The sequence below is a fragment of the Seriola dumerili genome, unplaced genomic scaffold (genome assembly GCF_002260705.1).
Source record: "Seriola dumerili isolate Sdu_G_001 unplaced genomic scaffold, Sdu_1.0 BDQW01000138.1, whole genome shotgun sequence".
In the NCBI taxonomy this organism is placed as follows: Eukaryota; Metazoa; Chordata; class Actinopteri; order Carangiformes; family Carangidae; genus Seriola; species Seriola dumerili.
Window position 1 is genome coordinate 15,832,382 of NW_019174393.1, and position 18,992 is coordinate 15,851,373.

The window sequence follows — 18,992 nt, forward strand, 5'->3', positions numbered from 1 at the left end:
GTGTATTATTTACAAAACCCTGCCCACATTTAGATTGAAAACTTGAACCCCAGTAGGCCCTCTATCATTTCCTACCCACTGCTTCTGGCTTAAACACTGTCAGATATCTATTTTCTTTTTCCTCACAGTTTAAAACATGAAAAGATAACATATGATCCACTGGGTGCTTCTTGTAAAATGTACTGAAAATGATTCAAATGGACACGAACAGTTACAGATCAAACAAACAGTCAGAATTGTTGAAAGAGTTGCTCATTGACAAATATTCACTACAAACCTGAAGTCAGCGATGAATGAAGGGCTCTGCTGTAATCCATGAAAAACATGAAGGTTTGATTATATTTACATGTGTTTATACAAATGTTTGTATCTTCAAAACAGCAAAGAGGAAACTCCAGGATTTGAATCCACAGACAGGAAGTGATGACAGTGTTGCCTTCAGGGACACTAAGGAAAACTCCATGAGCTCTTGCATGGCCACTGAAACTCTGAAAACTCTAAAATGGGCGAGGTGGTTATTTGTAACCTGTTTTGGGTTGTTGCGCTCTCAACACTTCACTTTGGAACCTTAAAAGAAAAGAAATAAAAACAAACACACACACACACAGCTGTAAAGTGTACAACATGACATACACTCATTTACTAAGAGATGATGGATTTTCACAGTACATCATATGACACAAAAGAATGTCCAGAGTTTTACATATTGCTTTTGCTATAGCTTCTACCTACATGTGTCCACTGTTTTCAAACTCAGGAAGTCACTTTATTTCCATTGAAAATACATGCTGTTTTTTCAGCAACTCACTCATTAAGTTTCTTATCCATATTTTCCATCAGGGTAAAACCAGCAGTTTGCAGCCGTCTTGAACCTTCACCTGTGGCACGACTCCGCTCATGGTTTTAGTTTGGATACAGAAAACTAACTAAACATTGCTGCTGTCCCACTATTTGTTATAATCATTGAAAGAGGAAAATGTGATTCTACAATTAAAAAACAGAAAAAAGGAAGGAGTACTGCACAATACTGATAACCTGTTTAAAGCTGCAAATGCCAGTGAGAGGTAGTTGTTTAAAAGAAATGGATGAATTCACCTGCTGTTTGGGGGAAAAGCTGTGAGTTTGTTCATCGCTTCATGTGAGAGAGGTTTAACTCAAACCAACAGTGAGCAGACCAGAACATTAGCTCATATGTAGGAATGATAAACCAATAGTCATAAACCAGCTTAAAACTGTGTGTGGGTGGTCAGAGGCTCAAACGAGAGATGAGATGTTTCGGGGTCTATTTTAACAATCCAAAGCGCACGGTCTGAAGCGTGTGGCGCAAAGTGCATTTAGGGCGTGTCCACGTCACTTTTGCTATTTTAACTGTGGGAAAAAACGGTCGCTCATGCCAGGTGCGTGGGTTAAAAGGGTTTTACTTAGTCTCTTAATCAATCATGGGAGTGTTTTGGGCGTAACAGCCAATAAACCAATCACAGTGCATCACCCATTCCCTTTAAAAGTAAGGCGCGCTTGCACCTTGGCGCATTAATATTACAATGGTGCAGTGTCTCACACACAGCTGGATTCTAATTGTGACAGTGGGTCCAGTCCCGCCATGAATGCAGCAGCTCTGTGCGCAACGAAGGATCACACATCTTTTATGTTACATGATGAGAAGTGTGTATAAATCTTCGGTTCGTTATGAAACTGTGGTGACAAATTTAGGTGATGGATGGGAAATACTGTGGAGGATGTACCAGGTAGTAAGAAAGAGCGATTCTCTGCAGAGCCTCATGGCAGCGTTGTACAAGCATGTCACAAAGAATGCTCTTCTTAAGACACTTAAGACCAGGTTTGGCGGTCAATCGTGCCAATGCCCCGCCACACCACACCTCCTTTTAAGACCAACGACCCATGGGTGCTCAGATGGGCGCAAGTGCATTTGCTTTTCAAACAACGTGGGCGCTGGGAGGGGAAATAAGACCTGTGTTGGTCTGAAACTTGCAAGGACTCTTTCGAGCACTACGTGACAGAGTTGCCTTCAGAAATTCTCAGAAACAGAGCTCTGATGTACCATTGTCGTGACTGCTTGCACATTTGGTGCAGCGCAACATGAGCATCTAAATGTTGCGTTTGTGGACTCACTTTTTCTCTTGCTTTTATTTCTGTTTTATGGGTTTTCTTCAGTTACAAGGGGACTGACAGAGAATAATTTTACAAAAATACATTTTAGTAGATATTAGATTTTTAACAGACCCCTTGCTTTTGTATTTCTTCTGTAGTGGGACAACCAGTTGGAAAGCTGAGAAGGCGGGGGAAAGACAATGGAAGATTTTGTCATCATTCATCTCTTAACTAGCTACTGTATTCGCATGTGTGACGTACCGGTTGCCAAAAAACTTCCCACAAGACCAACCAAGCCCAGACACAGTTTTCCCTTCCTCATCTCTTGCCAAACAATATGGGAATCTACAAGTAGAGGGGCCTACAAGAGGAAACAGGTACCTGAGAAAATTATCAATAAACATTTCATTGTCTGTACATGTAGGTTTATCTGAATATATTGAGGTTAACTGGTCGCAGTGCCACGTTCTAGCAAGCACAGAAACCTGCTTCAGCCTCGTGAGTTTACTTTCTGAGTATTTTTCTCTTGGCCAGGCAATCTCTCTAGGACCACCTTGTCAAAAAGGGCCAAAAAAATGAATAAATAAATTTAAAAAAGAACAAACCAATGAGATAAAAGCAAACAGATAACACAACATGTAAAAATCATTTCATGATCCATCAACAATCATGTATTAAGTAAAGTATGGGTAAGGTAAGGATGAACATTTCTCTTATGACAGAAACCAGGAAACACAACTATCACAATGTCCTTCCATGTGAATACATTTAAGTTAACAGTCTGTCACAGAGCCTCAACTGAGCAGACAAATGTTGTGTTGTACAGGAAACACAAGAGCAGTCACAAGGCCTCTGAAACAGCACTGAAGGTTTACAGCATGTCGGCAAGTTAACGTCAACAAGAACTGGATGTGGTGTTCCAAGATGGCGTCCATTCATCTCTGAGTTTGCATACCTCAGCCAAAAAGCCATATTGGCAGCAGAACTGACTCTTCCACACCATGACCAGATCGTTTGACACGTCCATCATTACAGTTGAACTGAAATTAAAATTCATTTTTGCTAAGACATGAGAATAGAGTTATCCTTGGTGTTTGTTTTGACTTGTATACTTTTGCTCAAAAATGTAATTACCGACAAAATTTGAGTTTTATTAATTTTTCTGCCAAGATTTGAGTTGTTCCAATACTGATACTAGTGTCAGAAATGCCTCCGAAATTGCCAACAATGGGGTATCAAGTATTGGCAAGTGCGTGAGTCTATGCACCAATCTGATGCTATGTAATTTATTAGTAACCTTCATAGTTTCACACCCAGATAAAATGGCAGTTTTCCCCGCAATTAATTCTTCTTCGCCACTCTAAAACAGTAGCTTACAGAGGAAGTCCCACCAGTAAAAAGGCAATGTGCACAGTATGGAAGGCTTTAATTAGGAGGGGCTGCGATAGTGTTAGCACAACTAGTGCAGGGAGTGTTATTTATTTCAGTATAAATTTTTTTTATGATTGACGATCAAATTAGATGATGAAAGAAAGATTCTATCATTTATGTATCTGTTCATGTTTTACAAAGGGTTTAACCTGAGCCACGCCACAATGACTGCAATTATCGACTTGCCAGGAGCGGGTGGTGGTGACTGTCGCTTGAAAAGAGCTTCAGCCATCATTGCGTTTATGAGAGGTTATAATATGCCCCTTTTTCTTTAGTGCAGATTTGAGGCTACAGTGAGTTGCTATCGGAAAGTGACGAGACGGGCCAGGGCTAGCTCGTTGGCGTGCTAACTTCAGTAGAATAAAAGAGATGATAGAGACAAGAGTTATTATTGGTGTTCATTTCCACCACTGGAGACAGCTGTTGGTGAGTAAAGGAATTCATTTTGATGCTGGACTTGCAATGTTTCTTCTCGACTGGTAAGTAAACAGATATTAATGCTAACACTGGCTATGTAGCGAAAGCAAACTTAACAAATACCTCGTTCAATTATTGCCTACATTTTGTATCATCACTGTCAGCTGTTGAGTTGGGCAAAAGTAATTTTGCATCTATAAAATGTGGAGCATTTTATTGTGAGACTGTTAGCAGAGGAGTGTATATGTCTTCGACACTTCTGTTTTTGTGATCAGAGTTCGGACACTGAAATAAAATGCCATATGGGCGCACCTTTTAGAAAATAGTGAGTGATGTCATACACACCATTGTAGGCTATTAATGTTTGCGGACAACAGGGCTATGACTGTGACTATGACCAATACGTACTACATCACAGAAGTTGACAACATATCTTCTAGTCCAGTCTCCCAAATGTCATAGCTTATATTTCCATACTGAAAACGCGAGAAAAATTCAAATTTCAGTTTGACTTTAACATGCAAAAACTAATTTAAGTAGTATGCTAATAAGTTACTACAGTATACAGCAATAGTTAGACCAGATAGTATGTTAGCTAGCGAATAAGCTGAAATGATCTAAACATAAAATCAATCAGATGTATCAGTGTTAAAATGACTGGTTCAGTCACACAGCCCAATTACAAAATGTTTACAGTTTGTGTATCTAAACAAATCTCCAATATGGCTGCCAGAAGATGACACCATTAACTTTTTTTATGCAAGCTCTTCTATCTTGGTGGTAGATTTAGTGAAGTATTTGTTCCCTTGATAATAAAAACAGATCATTTGTACATCACTCACATTCACAGTTTGCAAAAGAGTCGACTTTCTCTTTGCATTCAAAGCTTATTAAGTGTAGTCATTAGATCGTTCTACAGACAGCTGTATAAATGCACATGGCTGACAAGAAAAATGCTTCACAGTTCATCTGATTCTGAAACTATAACTTGGAGTGGAATCTGCGTGGCATACAACAATGTGCCACATTGGGATGTGCAACCATCCATCAATACATGGGGTGGGGTGTAGAGAAACAATGAGCAGCAGCTGTGTGTAGACTGACAATTCAATTTTAGTAAAGTGTGAAAATGATTCAAAGTGATTCCTGAATTCTATGAAGAATAAGCTTGAACACAGTAAATGCTGTAAAAAAGAAGAAAGGTTCGCTCTTCTATGAGGCTGATGTGCTTTGAGCATTGAAAGGTGTGGAAAATGTGTAACATTGGAGCTGCTACAAATTCTGTTAAAAACAAAAAACATAAAAAGCATAAGCACATAAAGCAGGAAACTTCTGACAGTCTCCAGCACTAGTAGTGAACCACAATGTCCATCAACCCATTTAAGTGTTCATTAGTGAATCTGTTTATTAGTTCATAGTTGTCTTTATCTCCACTCTTCCAGGTTCTTGTAATATTCGTTTGTTCAGCCTAATACAGTAATTATTGCTTGTCTACGCTATGAAGCTAGTGTGCCTCGCTAAATAAGTTATTTTTACCAAAAAGTAAAAATTATAACACTTTATCAGGTGAACAGTCAGTGCGAATAGGAACAACATACACACCCATTCAACCAATGTAGCATTGCACATTCAATCACACTGAGACCAATGAATCAGATGTCATGTTCAAAATTAGGCTGTGATGTTTTCAATCACAGCTGTACTGTGTCACACACACCAGGACACAAGAGACACAGACAAAGAATATATGGACTGAATCACCCGAGCAACACAGTCCTGAGGCCCAGCTGAGGCACCCATACAGACGTGTGTGTGATGTCACACTGCCGTGTGTCTTGAATTTTCATTTTCATTCCTAGGTAACGGGGTATTCTTCCTGGTGAACTGGCTGAAGCTGGCGGCCCTACATCTCACCCTCGGCCCTCCTCCTCCATCTTCAGTCGTGGCCTGTGTGGGGCCCGGGGGTAGAGTACTGTAGCGGCCTGGAAGGGGGATGCCCTGTCCTGGATGGGGCACTTGGCTGCCTGGCTGGGGGGCGGTGTCCTTGGCGAAGAGGCTCTGGATGAGCTGGAATTTTTCCTTCTCTTCCCTTAAGAAGACGTCAACCAGAAGCTTCTTTTCCCGTTTGAGCTGCTCCATGATGGTTTTGGGGACATCAGGGATCACCCAGGCAACCACAAGGCTGAGGAACATCACCAGGTTCTGGAGGAGAGGGAGAATTGAGAGATGGATGAGGAAAGTGACAGGAAAGTGACAGGTAAGATGAGGAAAGTGACAGGTATCAGAGGAGAGGAGGCTCTGAGCCTCACCTCTGATTGGCTGGCTGTTTTCTGAGTTATCAAATAAAAATATATCAGATTTCAGGTAAACACTCAGAGAAACCAAATCCTGCAAGGTTGGATGGTGGGTTCAGGTGGAACAAGGCTCAGAGCAGTGACTGCTTTTTTGTGCCAAGTTACAGAAGTCCTGACAGCTTGTTTTAAGGCTCAGTTTCTGAAAACAGGCAGCATTTCTCTGTGGACTGAGCGCTTTAATACTTTGACAGTGTTAATATACAACCTAGACCTGCTTTAAAATAAAAAAAACACAGGAACATCTACCTTTATATAATATGGGATCTTTAATAGATTTCATGTCTGTCCTATTATTCTCTGTTTTGGGTATAATCATGCTCTAAGTCTTGGAACTACAGTTCAGATAATTTTGGAGCTTTTTTGGGATGTCAATAGTCAAATGTTGTCTTGGATTCATTGAGTTGTATCATGGGCTACAAGTTGACCATAGTTTTTTACTTGTATTAGTTAAATTTTTTTAGTTAGTGTTTTTATTTGATTTGATACTAAACTTGCTAAACTTCACACTCTAACTAAAGACAACCAAAATGTGATGATTCTCAAGCCAGTTCTGGAGTTGGAAGGAGCATCTTTTTTCTTTTATGTCTATGTGGATATATGGACATTTATTCACAATAGACAGCTGAGATTATGATATCAGTGAAAAGTATAAGTCACGCTCATTCTACAAATATTTGTGTTAGGTCTGTGTGTTCAGATTTGACTGAGTTATGAGTCTGAGCAGGACTGGGCACCTGTCCATTTAAACTCACTCATCAACAGCATCTTCACCTCACGTTGCGTTGGGAATCGCACCTCACAGTTTAAAAGCCTCTTATCAAGAAACTCGAGAGATGCAAAGAATCTCCTGAATCCTGTTCATGTGTTTGAAAATCAAGAAGAATGATCTATCTGCAGCAGTAATGAACGGAAACTTCTCCAACAGCTCTGCTGCTGAAGGACATTTGGTAGACACATGTCAGTGAGGCATGCAGGCAGGCAGGCAGAAACGAGCTGCTCGGTAACTGACCCTGACTATAATGAGAGAACAGCATGATCCACCTAATTAGAAATGACTGGCCCACACACACATGCACACACAATTACTTTAGCCTTTCTTTTATTACACAAATCAGTGTTGTACAACTGTACACCATAAATAGACACATTTGAAACCAATAAATGCAAAACAGCGTTTGTGCTTTTTACTATACTGCAGTGTAACTCATGTACTGTAAAAATCCTGAACATGTGTATGCACCTGTTAAAGACCAAAAGTTTAATTTGCTTAATTTTTGTTTTGTCTGCAAATTGAAATAAGCATCAGCTCATAAACAAAAAACAATGAGCTCATACCTGGAACAGTATGACGAAAGCCAGTCTTGCAGCCAGGACACACCAGTACTGTTTGGAGAACTGGTATGCATCTTGAGACCAAGGGGGTTCCCTGTAGTCTTTGTACCTAGAAGAAAACACAAATGGTAATAAAAAAGGAGAAACTCATATTCCTTTTGGTTCATTGATTCATGCCTGGTGGAAAAAATTATCTAAATGAGCTTTGCTTGGAATGAAGTGGGTACTTAGCCAGAGCAGTAACATGGTTAAACACTAAGAGGACCACCCACAGAAAAATAGTCTTTGTCAAAGGGTAATCCAAGGAAGGCCTCATGCACACTAGCCCCTCAGAGACCCGCTATATCCCTTCAGAATATCCTTCATAAATGCTGGCCTTGCTTGTTTGCACCTAGTAGCAACCTCCTGGGGTGAAAAATTGAGACAACGCGGAAGTGAAAAACATGGCTGACTACAAAAGCGTGTCAATCCCCATAGACTCCCATGTTAAAATGCTCAACTTTACAGCAGAAATAAACATGTTTACAGCCTCGTACAAAAACAGTTTTAGCTCTACAGATAATTTCCTCCTTCATGATTAACTGTACTGGCGTGAATTTTTATATAAATCACCTGTTTACATATTATTAAGGCATAAAATTATGTATAATTGAGGGCGTGGCCAGTTTGAGTAACAGGTGGGTGTCGCCACAGTTGGCTATCAGCAAGACGTCCAGCTGTGCCAACGATGCTAACGGAAACATATGCTTATCCCAGTTAATAAACTGGCATGCACCAAACTCTTTTGGATTAGCTGAGAATTAGGAGGAGTCAGGCACTGCCAGGATGGCAGCGGCGGAGCAGCCCACTCCAAGCTTTAAAACCACTCTGCAGAGGCCTGTGGGTGACATCAATGGTTTACACTGAACCAAACAAAGGTGGAAAATTGCTGCCACAGTGTGTGATTTTAGATAGCAGAGGTGTGAACAGCGTCAGCCTCTGTCCCACTACGTTGAGTCTGCGATGTCTTTCACAGCCGGCATAAAGGCAGAACAACAAGAACAATTAACCTTATTCAGTGTTTTTACTGTTTATACAGAATGGCGGAAATAAGCAACAACATTCTCACCTTGAACAAGCTGTGTGAAGGGGGTTTCTGTTTGAGTGACAGGTAATTAATGGGAGATGCAGCCCAGAGTCTTGGACTTGTCTCAGACAAAAAAACTTTCCTCCTATGCTATTACAGTACCTTCACCTGATTTATCATTACCTGGCTGAGATATAACATTACAACACAGCACTCAGCTTGGTATCTGCCTCAAATTGCAATAAACTTTATTAGGATTCCTTTCCTTTGTTTTCTTTGTAGTAAACACTCTTTATTGTGCTGGCAAAACAAAAAGCAGAAAACTGGAACCACATGTTGAGCTAGCAGCCAGCATGCTCAGATTGAAGAGAGGGAAAAAAAGAGACAGCCGAGAGGAGAATGAGAAAGAGGAAAAAATGATAAAGAACAAAAGTAAGAAGAAAGAGAGGAGAAAAAAGAGTGAAAATAACAAGGAATGAGAGAAATAATAAAAAGACAAAAGAAGATGTTTTGTTCCTGGCTGGAGATAAAACACAACCACATAAGACTTTATTTGACTGGGCAGGTTGAGGATGTGTTCTCATCTGGTACCACACACACACACACACACGCACACACACACACACACACACACACACACACACACACACACACACACACACACACACACACACACACACACACACAACCACAAACTAACACACAGCTGTGTACCTCTTTTGGCCATCAGAAATGTAAGATCCAGTTTCAGTTACAGGTTTGATTGACACGTGTAAATGACAACATTTTCTTCAGTGAGACTTTGCTTGTTTATTTATATAATTGGGCCACATTTTGGTTTTACTTTATTGCCTCAAAAATAAATAAATAAATGAAAAAGTTGGCCGGCTGCTGTTTTGAACAAAGCCAGCTGACTCAAGAATGACTATTGTGTGCATAACTTGACATTAAGTGCACAGTCTGCAGGGTTTGTGCAGAGTGTGAGAGATCATAAAAATGAAAACATGGTGTAGTAATGTAAACAGACAATTCAGGCACCAGAGCTGGGGTAGTGCAACAAGAACATAGCAGAGAACAAAGTAAATGATGTCTGGTTGAAGCTACAAGTTTAGGAGTGTCTCTGTGGCCCGTCAGTCTCAACAGCATAATGTGTGAGGAAACCTCTGCTCTCAAAAAGGCCAAAAACAGAATAAAGAAAAGAATCATGGGAGAATCTGGGGGATCATCATGTATGGACAAACATCTGGTTTCAACAACATACACACTCTAATGAGACAACCTCTTATTTTCAGTGATTCCTGGTACACAGCCAAGCTGTTTCCTGTTGGATGCAATCACTCCTACATAACATAAAGAGGGTCTCACCCTCTAGCTTCTACTTTAAGGTTTATTTATAATGTAACTATTTGGAGGCAGTCGCTCATTTGCATATGGAAGTACAAGTGAACACAGCCACATTCAGTCAAAATCAACTCTTCAGTCAAAAAGCCTCAAAACCTGCAGCACATAAGGACATTCGTCAATGCAAAGAATAAGTGACAACAGTTTTATTTCCCAACTTTAATCAGAAGTGAAGTTGAACACTTCCTTCTGAACATGAACCTGATTCACTGAATTATTGTAAATAGTGTAGATGCCTTTATGAAACGATGACTGTGTGTAACTTTTTATAAACAGCAGTCACAAACTGTAATGGCAGCATGATTAGGCAGAGACAGATGGATGATCCATCTGGGACTGAAATGTTGTTACTTCGTTAAATATTGGGTGGTTTGGAGTCAGACACATGAGTTGATTTTTTCATGAATTTTCATTTCCCATCAGCTGCTTTAAAGACATGATCATTACTATCAGCAAAACATGCCCCCTTCTTAAATACATTGTGTTAACTGCTAACTTTTTTTTTTTTTTACAAAACCACTCAGTTGTTTTATCTGTGACACGCTGAAACACACTGTGGTACAAGTGAAGACGAGTTATGAAGTCAGTGAACTGACTCAGTAATGTCAGCTGCATAATAATATCAATCCGTATGGTTTGCTAGCATTAGCTAACATCGACCACCATTATCTACATTTACATTTACATTTTTATTGACATTTACTCATGTGTCAGATACTTTTATCCAAAGTGACATACGAGTGAGGGACATCACTGAAGCTTCAGTGCAGTAGGAGACCTTGGTGTAGGTATGACATCTATTTAATAAGTGAAGGAGATCAGGTAAAGAAATGCACAGTAAGAGCTAGTCAGACATGTTGGTGTGTTGGAGGTGTTGGATAAGGAGGTGCTCTCAGAAGAGATGAGGCTTCAAGAGAGTCTTGAAGATAGAGAGGGACGCTCCTGCTCTGAAAGCATTCAGTAGCTTGTTCCACCATCAGAGAACCACAGACCGGAACAGTCTGGACTGAGACCGTCTTGTGTGCAGGGAAGACAATGCCAGATAAAATGAAATAAAGCTGAATAATGAGTTCAAGTAATTGGAGCAGACCCAGAAGTCACTCTGAAGGCAGCATTAGTGAATATGATTCAGGCGGCCATGGGTAGACAGTGGAGGTCAATGAGTAGCAGAGTGACATGTGCCCTTTTAGGCTGATCAAGGCCCAGACAGGCTGCTGCATTCTGGACCATCTGTAAGGGTTTCACTGTGTATGAAGGGAGGCCTGTCAGAAGAGCATTGCAGTAGTTGAAGAGAGAGATAACTATGACCTGCACTAAGAGCTGGGTGGTGTATTGAGTCGAGTAAGGCCTGATTTTTCTGATGTTGCATAGAGCAAAGCAGCACAACTGCAAGAAGGATGCAACATGATCAGAGAAGAGAGCTGGTGATCAAACATGACACCCAGGTTTCTTGTGACCTCAGTTGGGGTAAGAGATGAAGAGGTGATTTTGATATTGATATTGTGATGGAGACACTGAAGAGTTTAGTCTTACCAGTCGTATCAGGCTGTAGCAGCAAAAAAAAAAAAAAACTTATTGAAGAGAGGAGTGTACAGACTCAGCTGTTGTGTGGTCTGCAGACTCTCCTGGCGTTATGTTACAGTACTGCCTTTTCCCATGGGACGTAAAGAAACATATAGCACTCCTTTCAAGGGAAGATCTGGGAGAGTCCCTCTCATTGTTAATCTTCAGAACATCTTTAGGCAGAAAATCGCCTCATCCTCCCAAACCACTGAATGCACAGAAGAGATTAAAGAGACTGTGATTACAGACAAAGGTCTGCATTATGTGGAGCCACAGCTATAAACAGAGCAGTTTTCCAGTCAGCATTAGGACATTAAGATAGACATCAGAGTCAAATCATAAGAGTAAACATATTCATCAACTATCTAAGCACATGGCCAAACAAAAACACAGAAAATCAAGAGCATCAAGATGAAAACTCGCCAAGATTGAATCAAATAATTACACGAGTTCTCTGCAGAATAATTCTGCATATTGTGTCCCCATAGCTCATGAAGAGCCACTGGATGATTGAGGCAGAGGCAGATCCTGGACTGGTAAACATTAGCTCATGCAACCGTGAGTTTATTCCCTCTCTAACTGTGCGAACCCAAAAGTGTGACTCCCAGCTCTGTCTCTGTTTTCTCACATTTCCTGTCACTCTCTGCACGGATTTTAAAGGTGTGGACACAACTAAACCTGCTATGACGGTGGTTCTCAAAGTGGGGTCCAGGGACCCCAAGGGGGGCTTTGAAGGTTTGCTGGGGGTCCCCAGCATATTTCTGAAATTATGATATTATATTATATAATTTGTGTATTTATTTTCACTATAATTCTATCCATAAGTAACGCAACGACAGAATGTGTGGCTATTTTGGTTGTGAGTTTCAAACACCACTGTTCTATCAGGCTATAAAACTAAAACAGCAGGTTATAACTTAATAGGTTTTGCTTGTAAAGTACATACTGATCTGGTGTCTAACTTTTGATGTCTCAACCAATCCCTGAGCTCTGCCGCTTGTCAATCACGACCCCATCAAGCAATCAGACGAACCAAAACAAGATGTTTCCAGCTGCCGGAAGCTGTAAAATGAAATGTCATTTGTTAGTTAGATTTTATACAGCGATGCTTCAAACTGAGATAAAAGAAAAAGGAAAAATAGGAAACTCCGTCTTTTACAGTGAACATCCAGAAGTTCAACAGGTCAGCTTAATGTATCGGCTCCGATCAAAGTTTTACATCGATACAACTGACAAGACATAATCAGTCTTTTCACGTCCACACACAATCCGTCATGAAGAAATCACCCTGAAGCCAGAGCAGATGAAGTGGCCTGACTGAGCTGGCTCACTGAGTACTTGACTCGCGGTATAGAAATAACAGAGAGGGAGGGCAAACTGTGTGCATGTGTGTTAGCAGGGTCTTATGGTGTCTGATTCCTTCTCCTTATACAGTCATGAGTGAGGAATGCTGCCTGTGAGAGTCGACTCTTCTCTCTCCCTCTCTCCCCTCTTTGATCTATCCATCTTTCCCTCACTCGCTCACCAGTCATTTACACTGTTTCGTTGTGGACGAACTTCCAACGTGAACTAAAGTGTAAAAGCAGACCTCCCGTCCTGTCACGCTCCAGTTAATACAACCCAACCTGCCAGGGTTGAATTAAATCTAATATATTATCATTTTTCTCCCTCTTTCTCTCTTCCTGTGTGGTGTGTGTGTGTGTGTGTGTGTGTGTGTGTGTGTGTGTGTGTGTGTGTGTGTGTGAATTTGTGTGTGTGTGTGTGTGTGTGTGTGTGTGTGTGTGTGTGTATTTTTTCTAGACGCTCCATGTTTGGTTATAATTGTGCAGCTCAGCAGCAACTGGAGCATCTAACTCAATATTCTTTCGTAAGACTGCTCAATTAGATTATGGTTAGTATGTGAAGGACTTGGGAATGTGTGTGTGTGTTTTACTATATTAGTGGGATCCGAAAACTGGGAGCCCACTACACTTGTGGGGCCCAACAGGTTTGTGGGGGACCAAAATGCCGGACCTGACAAGTTTTAATGGCTGTTTAAGGTCAGAGTAAGGGGCTAGGGAATGCATCATGTCAATATTGGGTCCCTACAAATGCAGTAAAACAAGGATGTGTGTGTGTGTGTGTGTGGTGTGTGTGTGTGTGTGTGTGTGTGTGTGTGTGTGTGTGTGTGTGTGTGTGTGTGTGTGTGTGTGTGTGTGTGTGTGTGTGATTGTGTGTGTGTGCATGTGTGTGTGTGTGTGTCTCTGTCATCCCGAGAGTTCCTGCTGCCTCCTGGGATCCAGGAATAAATTTACTGACAAACAAGGGTCAGGACATTCCCATCCTTAAAAAACACACACACAAACAAACACACACTCATGACCAAACATGGCTGCTGTCAGGTAACACCATGGTAGGAGACCAGTAGCTAAAAACAATAGCAATCTCTCAAGAACATGTGTGTTTCTTATGTTGTGGTGAAGCTGCTTTTCAGAAACTCTTCTTATTTGCTCTTTGCAACAATTTTTTTGTCTCTCTCTCTCTCCCTCTCACTCTCTCTCTCTCTCTCTCTCTCTGTCGCTCCCTCTCTCCACAGAGAGAGCAGCGAGCGGGGACATTAGGTGTGGCATCTGGCTCCCTTTGATCCAAAACCACTTTCCTGCTGCTGCAGTTTATTACTTCCCCATGCCAGCGGTGGAAAGAGATAGAGAGAGGAACAAGATAACCACGGTCCAGATCAGTCTTTGACAGATAAAGGGTCCTAACCACACGACTCCATCTGCCACTTCACAGTTTAAATCTAGGAGAAATTCAATATAAAATCTCTGAAGTTGCATCTCTGTTGCTCATGTGCTGCAAAACAAACACGTAGTTGCCTCAGAGACGCACGTTTTTACACGTTGGTATCACAGTGTTTGGAAATGACATGTTTCTGACTTTCGATTTCACACGCCAGACCAATTTTTTTTTTTTAAAACAGCATTAGTCATTAACAATATCTTGTTCCCCGACAATCACACTTTCACCGTTGAGTTAAACGTTCCATTTTAGTCCCTGGAGGAAGAATCCTACTGACTTTGGTGATCCCGCCTCTCGGCTTTTGACGTAAATGGCTTTGGCACTTTGCTGTCCTCCTCATGATGAACTGAACTTTGACTTCTCAGCTAGTGACATCATCAAGTCAAATTTTTAATTTTTACTATACTTTGTTTAATGACCAAATATCTGCTAAACTAATGGCATTCATCAGCCTCAGCTGTGTTTGCATTTTCAGCTAATCATCAAGGTTAGCATGCTAATTCATACAGCTCATACATAGCACAGCATCATACCTGGGCCGCTATTGCTCAGGCCCAAGGTTATGGCTGATTGCCCGAAGTGTCCTCGGGCAAGAGAATGAACCCCAAATTGCCCCTGATTTATCATGTGTCATGGGTGTGTGTGTGTGTGATAGAAAAGCGCTATATATCTAGGAAAAAGCGCTGTATGAATGGGTGAATGTGGCTTCCATTGTAAAGCGCTTGGAGACACATTTAAGACAAAAAAAAAAAGGTATCTAACTGCTTAGCGTTAGCACGTCAGCAATGTCTTTGATGTTATAATTTCACTCAAAGTACCACTATGCCTGAAGCCTGGTGTTGGCCTGATAAACTTAGTGGTGATGTCATTCACCCCACTGATTTTAATCTATACAGGGCAAATGACACATCTCATCTTTATTTTAGTATTCAAAATGTAATATAAAAATAATGAGACAAAAAGGAAACTGTAGATATTAATTACTATACCCTTGACATGTCTTCATGCTTCATGTAGGAGGATGTGTTAACTGATATTTTTTACATTTACTTTTATTCATGAACTCATCTTATTTCTGAACTACAATATGTACACCGAATAAAATACAAATATTTTCTGTTGTGCCAAGAGAAAACGCCTTATCAGAAATGACACCATAATCCATCGCATAATTCCTGGGCCATCACTTGACCTCCTGGTAACAAGAGAGTAACCACGGCCAACTTCCTGTCAGATCAGGGAACAAGCGCTGCCTCGACACGAAGCAGCCGAGGCCTAAAAGTACCACTATCATAATCCTCTTCAAAACCGTTTCCTGGTGGAAGCATATACAGCCTCTTTGTTACAGGACTTTGAGGTTAATTCTCGCTCTTTCTTGTTTTTCCTTTCATTGATTTATCTGTTTATGTTGTTTTCTGTAAATCACTCTAAAGCTCTTTGGCTAAATATAATTTGTTGTTGAACTAAGGGATGTCAAGTGATGTCAGGAATGCAGATTAAAAACAAACAAAGATCATATCCCTGTAGGGAAATTGTCTTTTCTCTTGCCCCCTCCACATTGGAGGTCAGAGGTCAGCCACAGTTCGCAGTAGGATATAGGCTGGGTCCAGTGATTCTCTCAGTAGTAACTAAGCAGGGGCTTGGACCTCAATCACTTATAGAGCACCGCATTTTATGAGAGTCTGTGTTTTGGTCAATTACAGTTTACATGTTGTAGCCATAGTTACAACCACTACAGTCATTACAAATCAAAATCAAAATATTAATGACCAGTACAGCTGAATCATGCAATGTAAGGATGTTTTCTCTGCCAGTTTCAGTGTTATGTAACAGGCACTTAGAGCAGTAAGTGTTGTACCAGGCACGAAGCCACCCGGCAGGAGCAGACTGAGTCCTTCCAGCTGTCAAGTGGAGCACCACCTTAATGCAACAAAACTCTATTTTTAGAGTTTCTAAAAAATTAGGTCCAAATTTGTCAACGGAGACGAGGAAAAGTGTTTTTAAAAGCAAGAGGGAGAAAACAGCAGATAACAGAGCAACGGGAGCTGACCTTCTTCACAGCAGGGCAGCAGAGCGCTTACTCATTAAAATGTTTGTTTTTCATTGTAAAAAATGGGATGAGTGAAATGAAAAAATAAAAAAATGGTTTGATTTTCATTTTCTATTTCTTATGAAAAAAAAAAAATCACCAGAAAACATAAATGAAAAAAGGCCTGATTTTCATATGAGACAGCTGCTGCTGCTGCTGCTGCTGCTGCTGCTGCTGCTGATGCTGATGCTGATGCTGATGCTGATGCTGATGCTGCTGCTGATACTGATGCTGAATTCTGCCTGCAGAGAGCTGTATACCTGTCACAAGAACGCGCAGAGCTAAAGTGGAAACTATGGGACATTGTAATGATTTCAAAAGCAAAGTACAGCCTGAAAACCATGAAGTATTCTTCATCTGTTTTATCAGTGATGATATTATGATGAAGTTAATCCAAAGTCAAAGTAATTAGACTAAGAAGTCACTTTCTTGATATGTTTCTTAACAGTTCTGAAGGCAAACTCTTTTCTGCTCTCTGATCAATGTGTTTTCTTGTCAGATTAATGATGACTTATTGATATTAAATTACTTAATGTTGCATCTGTCTAATTCTGTTGCTACTTTTTGTTACCGCTGTACTTCTTACTTTCTTCTATAATTCCTTTTATTCAGGATATCTGTTTTTTGCATTTTGCCTTTATTTGACTGAACTGAACTATGGACGATGTGGTTATGCGGTGTGCACCTTAACCACCAGTCCATCAGACGCCCACAAGGTATTTTGACTATTTATAGCGTATATAGCTTTACGGGGAAACTAGGGGAGAAAACAAGAGCAAGATGTCATGCAAAACAAAAGGGTCCCTGACCAGAACAGAAGAATTGTGAACTGTTTGTGAAGGGGACTGTCTGCTGAAAGAAATCCTAGAGGTGAACTTGCAACCATTTACAAACATTTATAATTTCTACTGTTTATATCCCTTTCATCTGCTGTGTTGTCTTTACAGTTCTGCTTTACTTTGAGTGCCATTTCCACAGAAATAATTAACCGCCAAATACAGAACAAATTTACTCAAAACTTTTTTTACTCAAGACCATGAAAGCGAAAAAGTTATTTTCTAGAAATAGGCTGGTGTTGTAAATTGTAACCACCGTGCAGAATTCAAAGTTTACCCATATTTTTATTTAGCGCGTCAACACTGGGAGTTATAGTAGAGAAACCATGACTGCAGAGATGTACAGTGAAGCTCTGCCCACTGAAGTAGAAACTGTCTTCAAGTTCCTCACACAGCTGTTTTTAAAAGTGATTAAAGATTTAAAACCTTAGTGGTTGGCCCCTGTCACACCATCCACCTATTTATCCATCCATCCGTCCAGCTACAGTACCTCCATCCTCCTCCCTGCGTTATCTCTACATCCTTGAATGCTGCTGTATCTCTAACCATTTCTCACTTGTCTGGAAAGTTGCTTCCTTCCGTCCTCCCCCAGATCTTTGCATCTTTATCTGATCATCAATGATATCTTCCGTCATCTGTCTGACACCATCATCCATCCATTCATCCAACCATCCATTTATCCATTCTTGACCTCTTTTCTTCCCTCCTGCATGCACTTATTCATACGAGAGGCCCCAAATTAACTGGGTCAAAAGGAAAGAGAGCAGGAAAAAGAAAGACACGAACTGTCTGGAGCATCTGACATACTTTGAATTACATACTGAGTTGGATTATTTTCCTTGAGCCCAGAGGCGTTGCCCACAACATCAGCAGCTAATACACTGCCTGTCTGTACATACACCATACACACCCTGTAGACACACGCACCCTTCTTGGACGTCCACCAGCCAATTTCACGCCTATAAAGTGTTCAGGGCGACCAGAATCTCGTCATGTTTCGGACGAGACGTGCCACACCACACTGACACAAAGACTGTATTCTTGCATTGTAATTCTTTGCTGCCTTATGTAACAGCAGGTCGGCCTCAGCTGTCTGTGGGCGCTGGCATCCGTGACCTTTTCCTCCACAGCGCTTTATATTGAAGTTATGAAAGAGACGCTTGCCACTGGTATGTGTGGAAATGCACGGAAGATACAGTACAATAGTGCACTGTCTTTGACTATGCACTAATGGAGATTGTGCCAGTATCTGTCATATCCGTTGTCATTGTCTTAGGATTCAAAATGTGTGTGTGTGTGTGTGTGTGTATGTAGGTGTGTGTTTCAGCCTGAACCACATCTACATCTCAAACCAAAAACTACTTGCTCACATGATGTTTAACATTACCGTTCACAAAAATTCATATTGTATTATTTGGTAACTCAGGTTGTGACTGAGTTGGTGGCACATGTTGTCAGCTGAGGATATTCTCTCTCCTCCTCCTATTTGAGTCAAGAAAATCTCAGAGGAATCATCAGCTCCAGCCCATCTTAGACTCAAACGTGTGCAGTTTGCTCACTAGATGCAAAAGACCTTTGACGGTCTAGAAGGGGATTACCTGTTGAGTGTTTAACCG

The 18,992-nt window shown here is 40.9% G+C and overlaps 1 protein-coding gene across 1 annotated transcript in view; it reads right to left on the reverse strand.

Moving 5' to 3' along the window:
* Positions 1-5,352: 5,352 nt before the first annotated feature.
* The window catches only part of LOC111224676 (anoctamin-1-like), a 76,746-nt gene continuing 63,106 nt past the window's right edge, over positions 5,353-18,992 (reverse strand). The window contains exons 23-24 of the mRNA XM_022749253.1: positions 7,647-7,752; positions 5,353-6,159 (exon numbers count right to left, since the gene is read on the reverse strand). Of these exons, the coding sequence (XP_022604974.1) occupies positions 5,776-6,159; positions 7,647-7,752 (490 nt within the window). The 3' untranslated portion in view covers positions 5,353-5,775. The remainder of the gene's footprint in view (positions 6,160-7,646; positions 7,753-18,992) is intronic.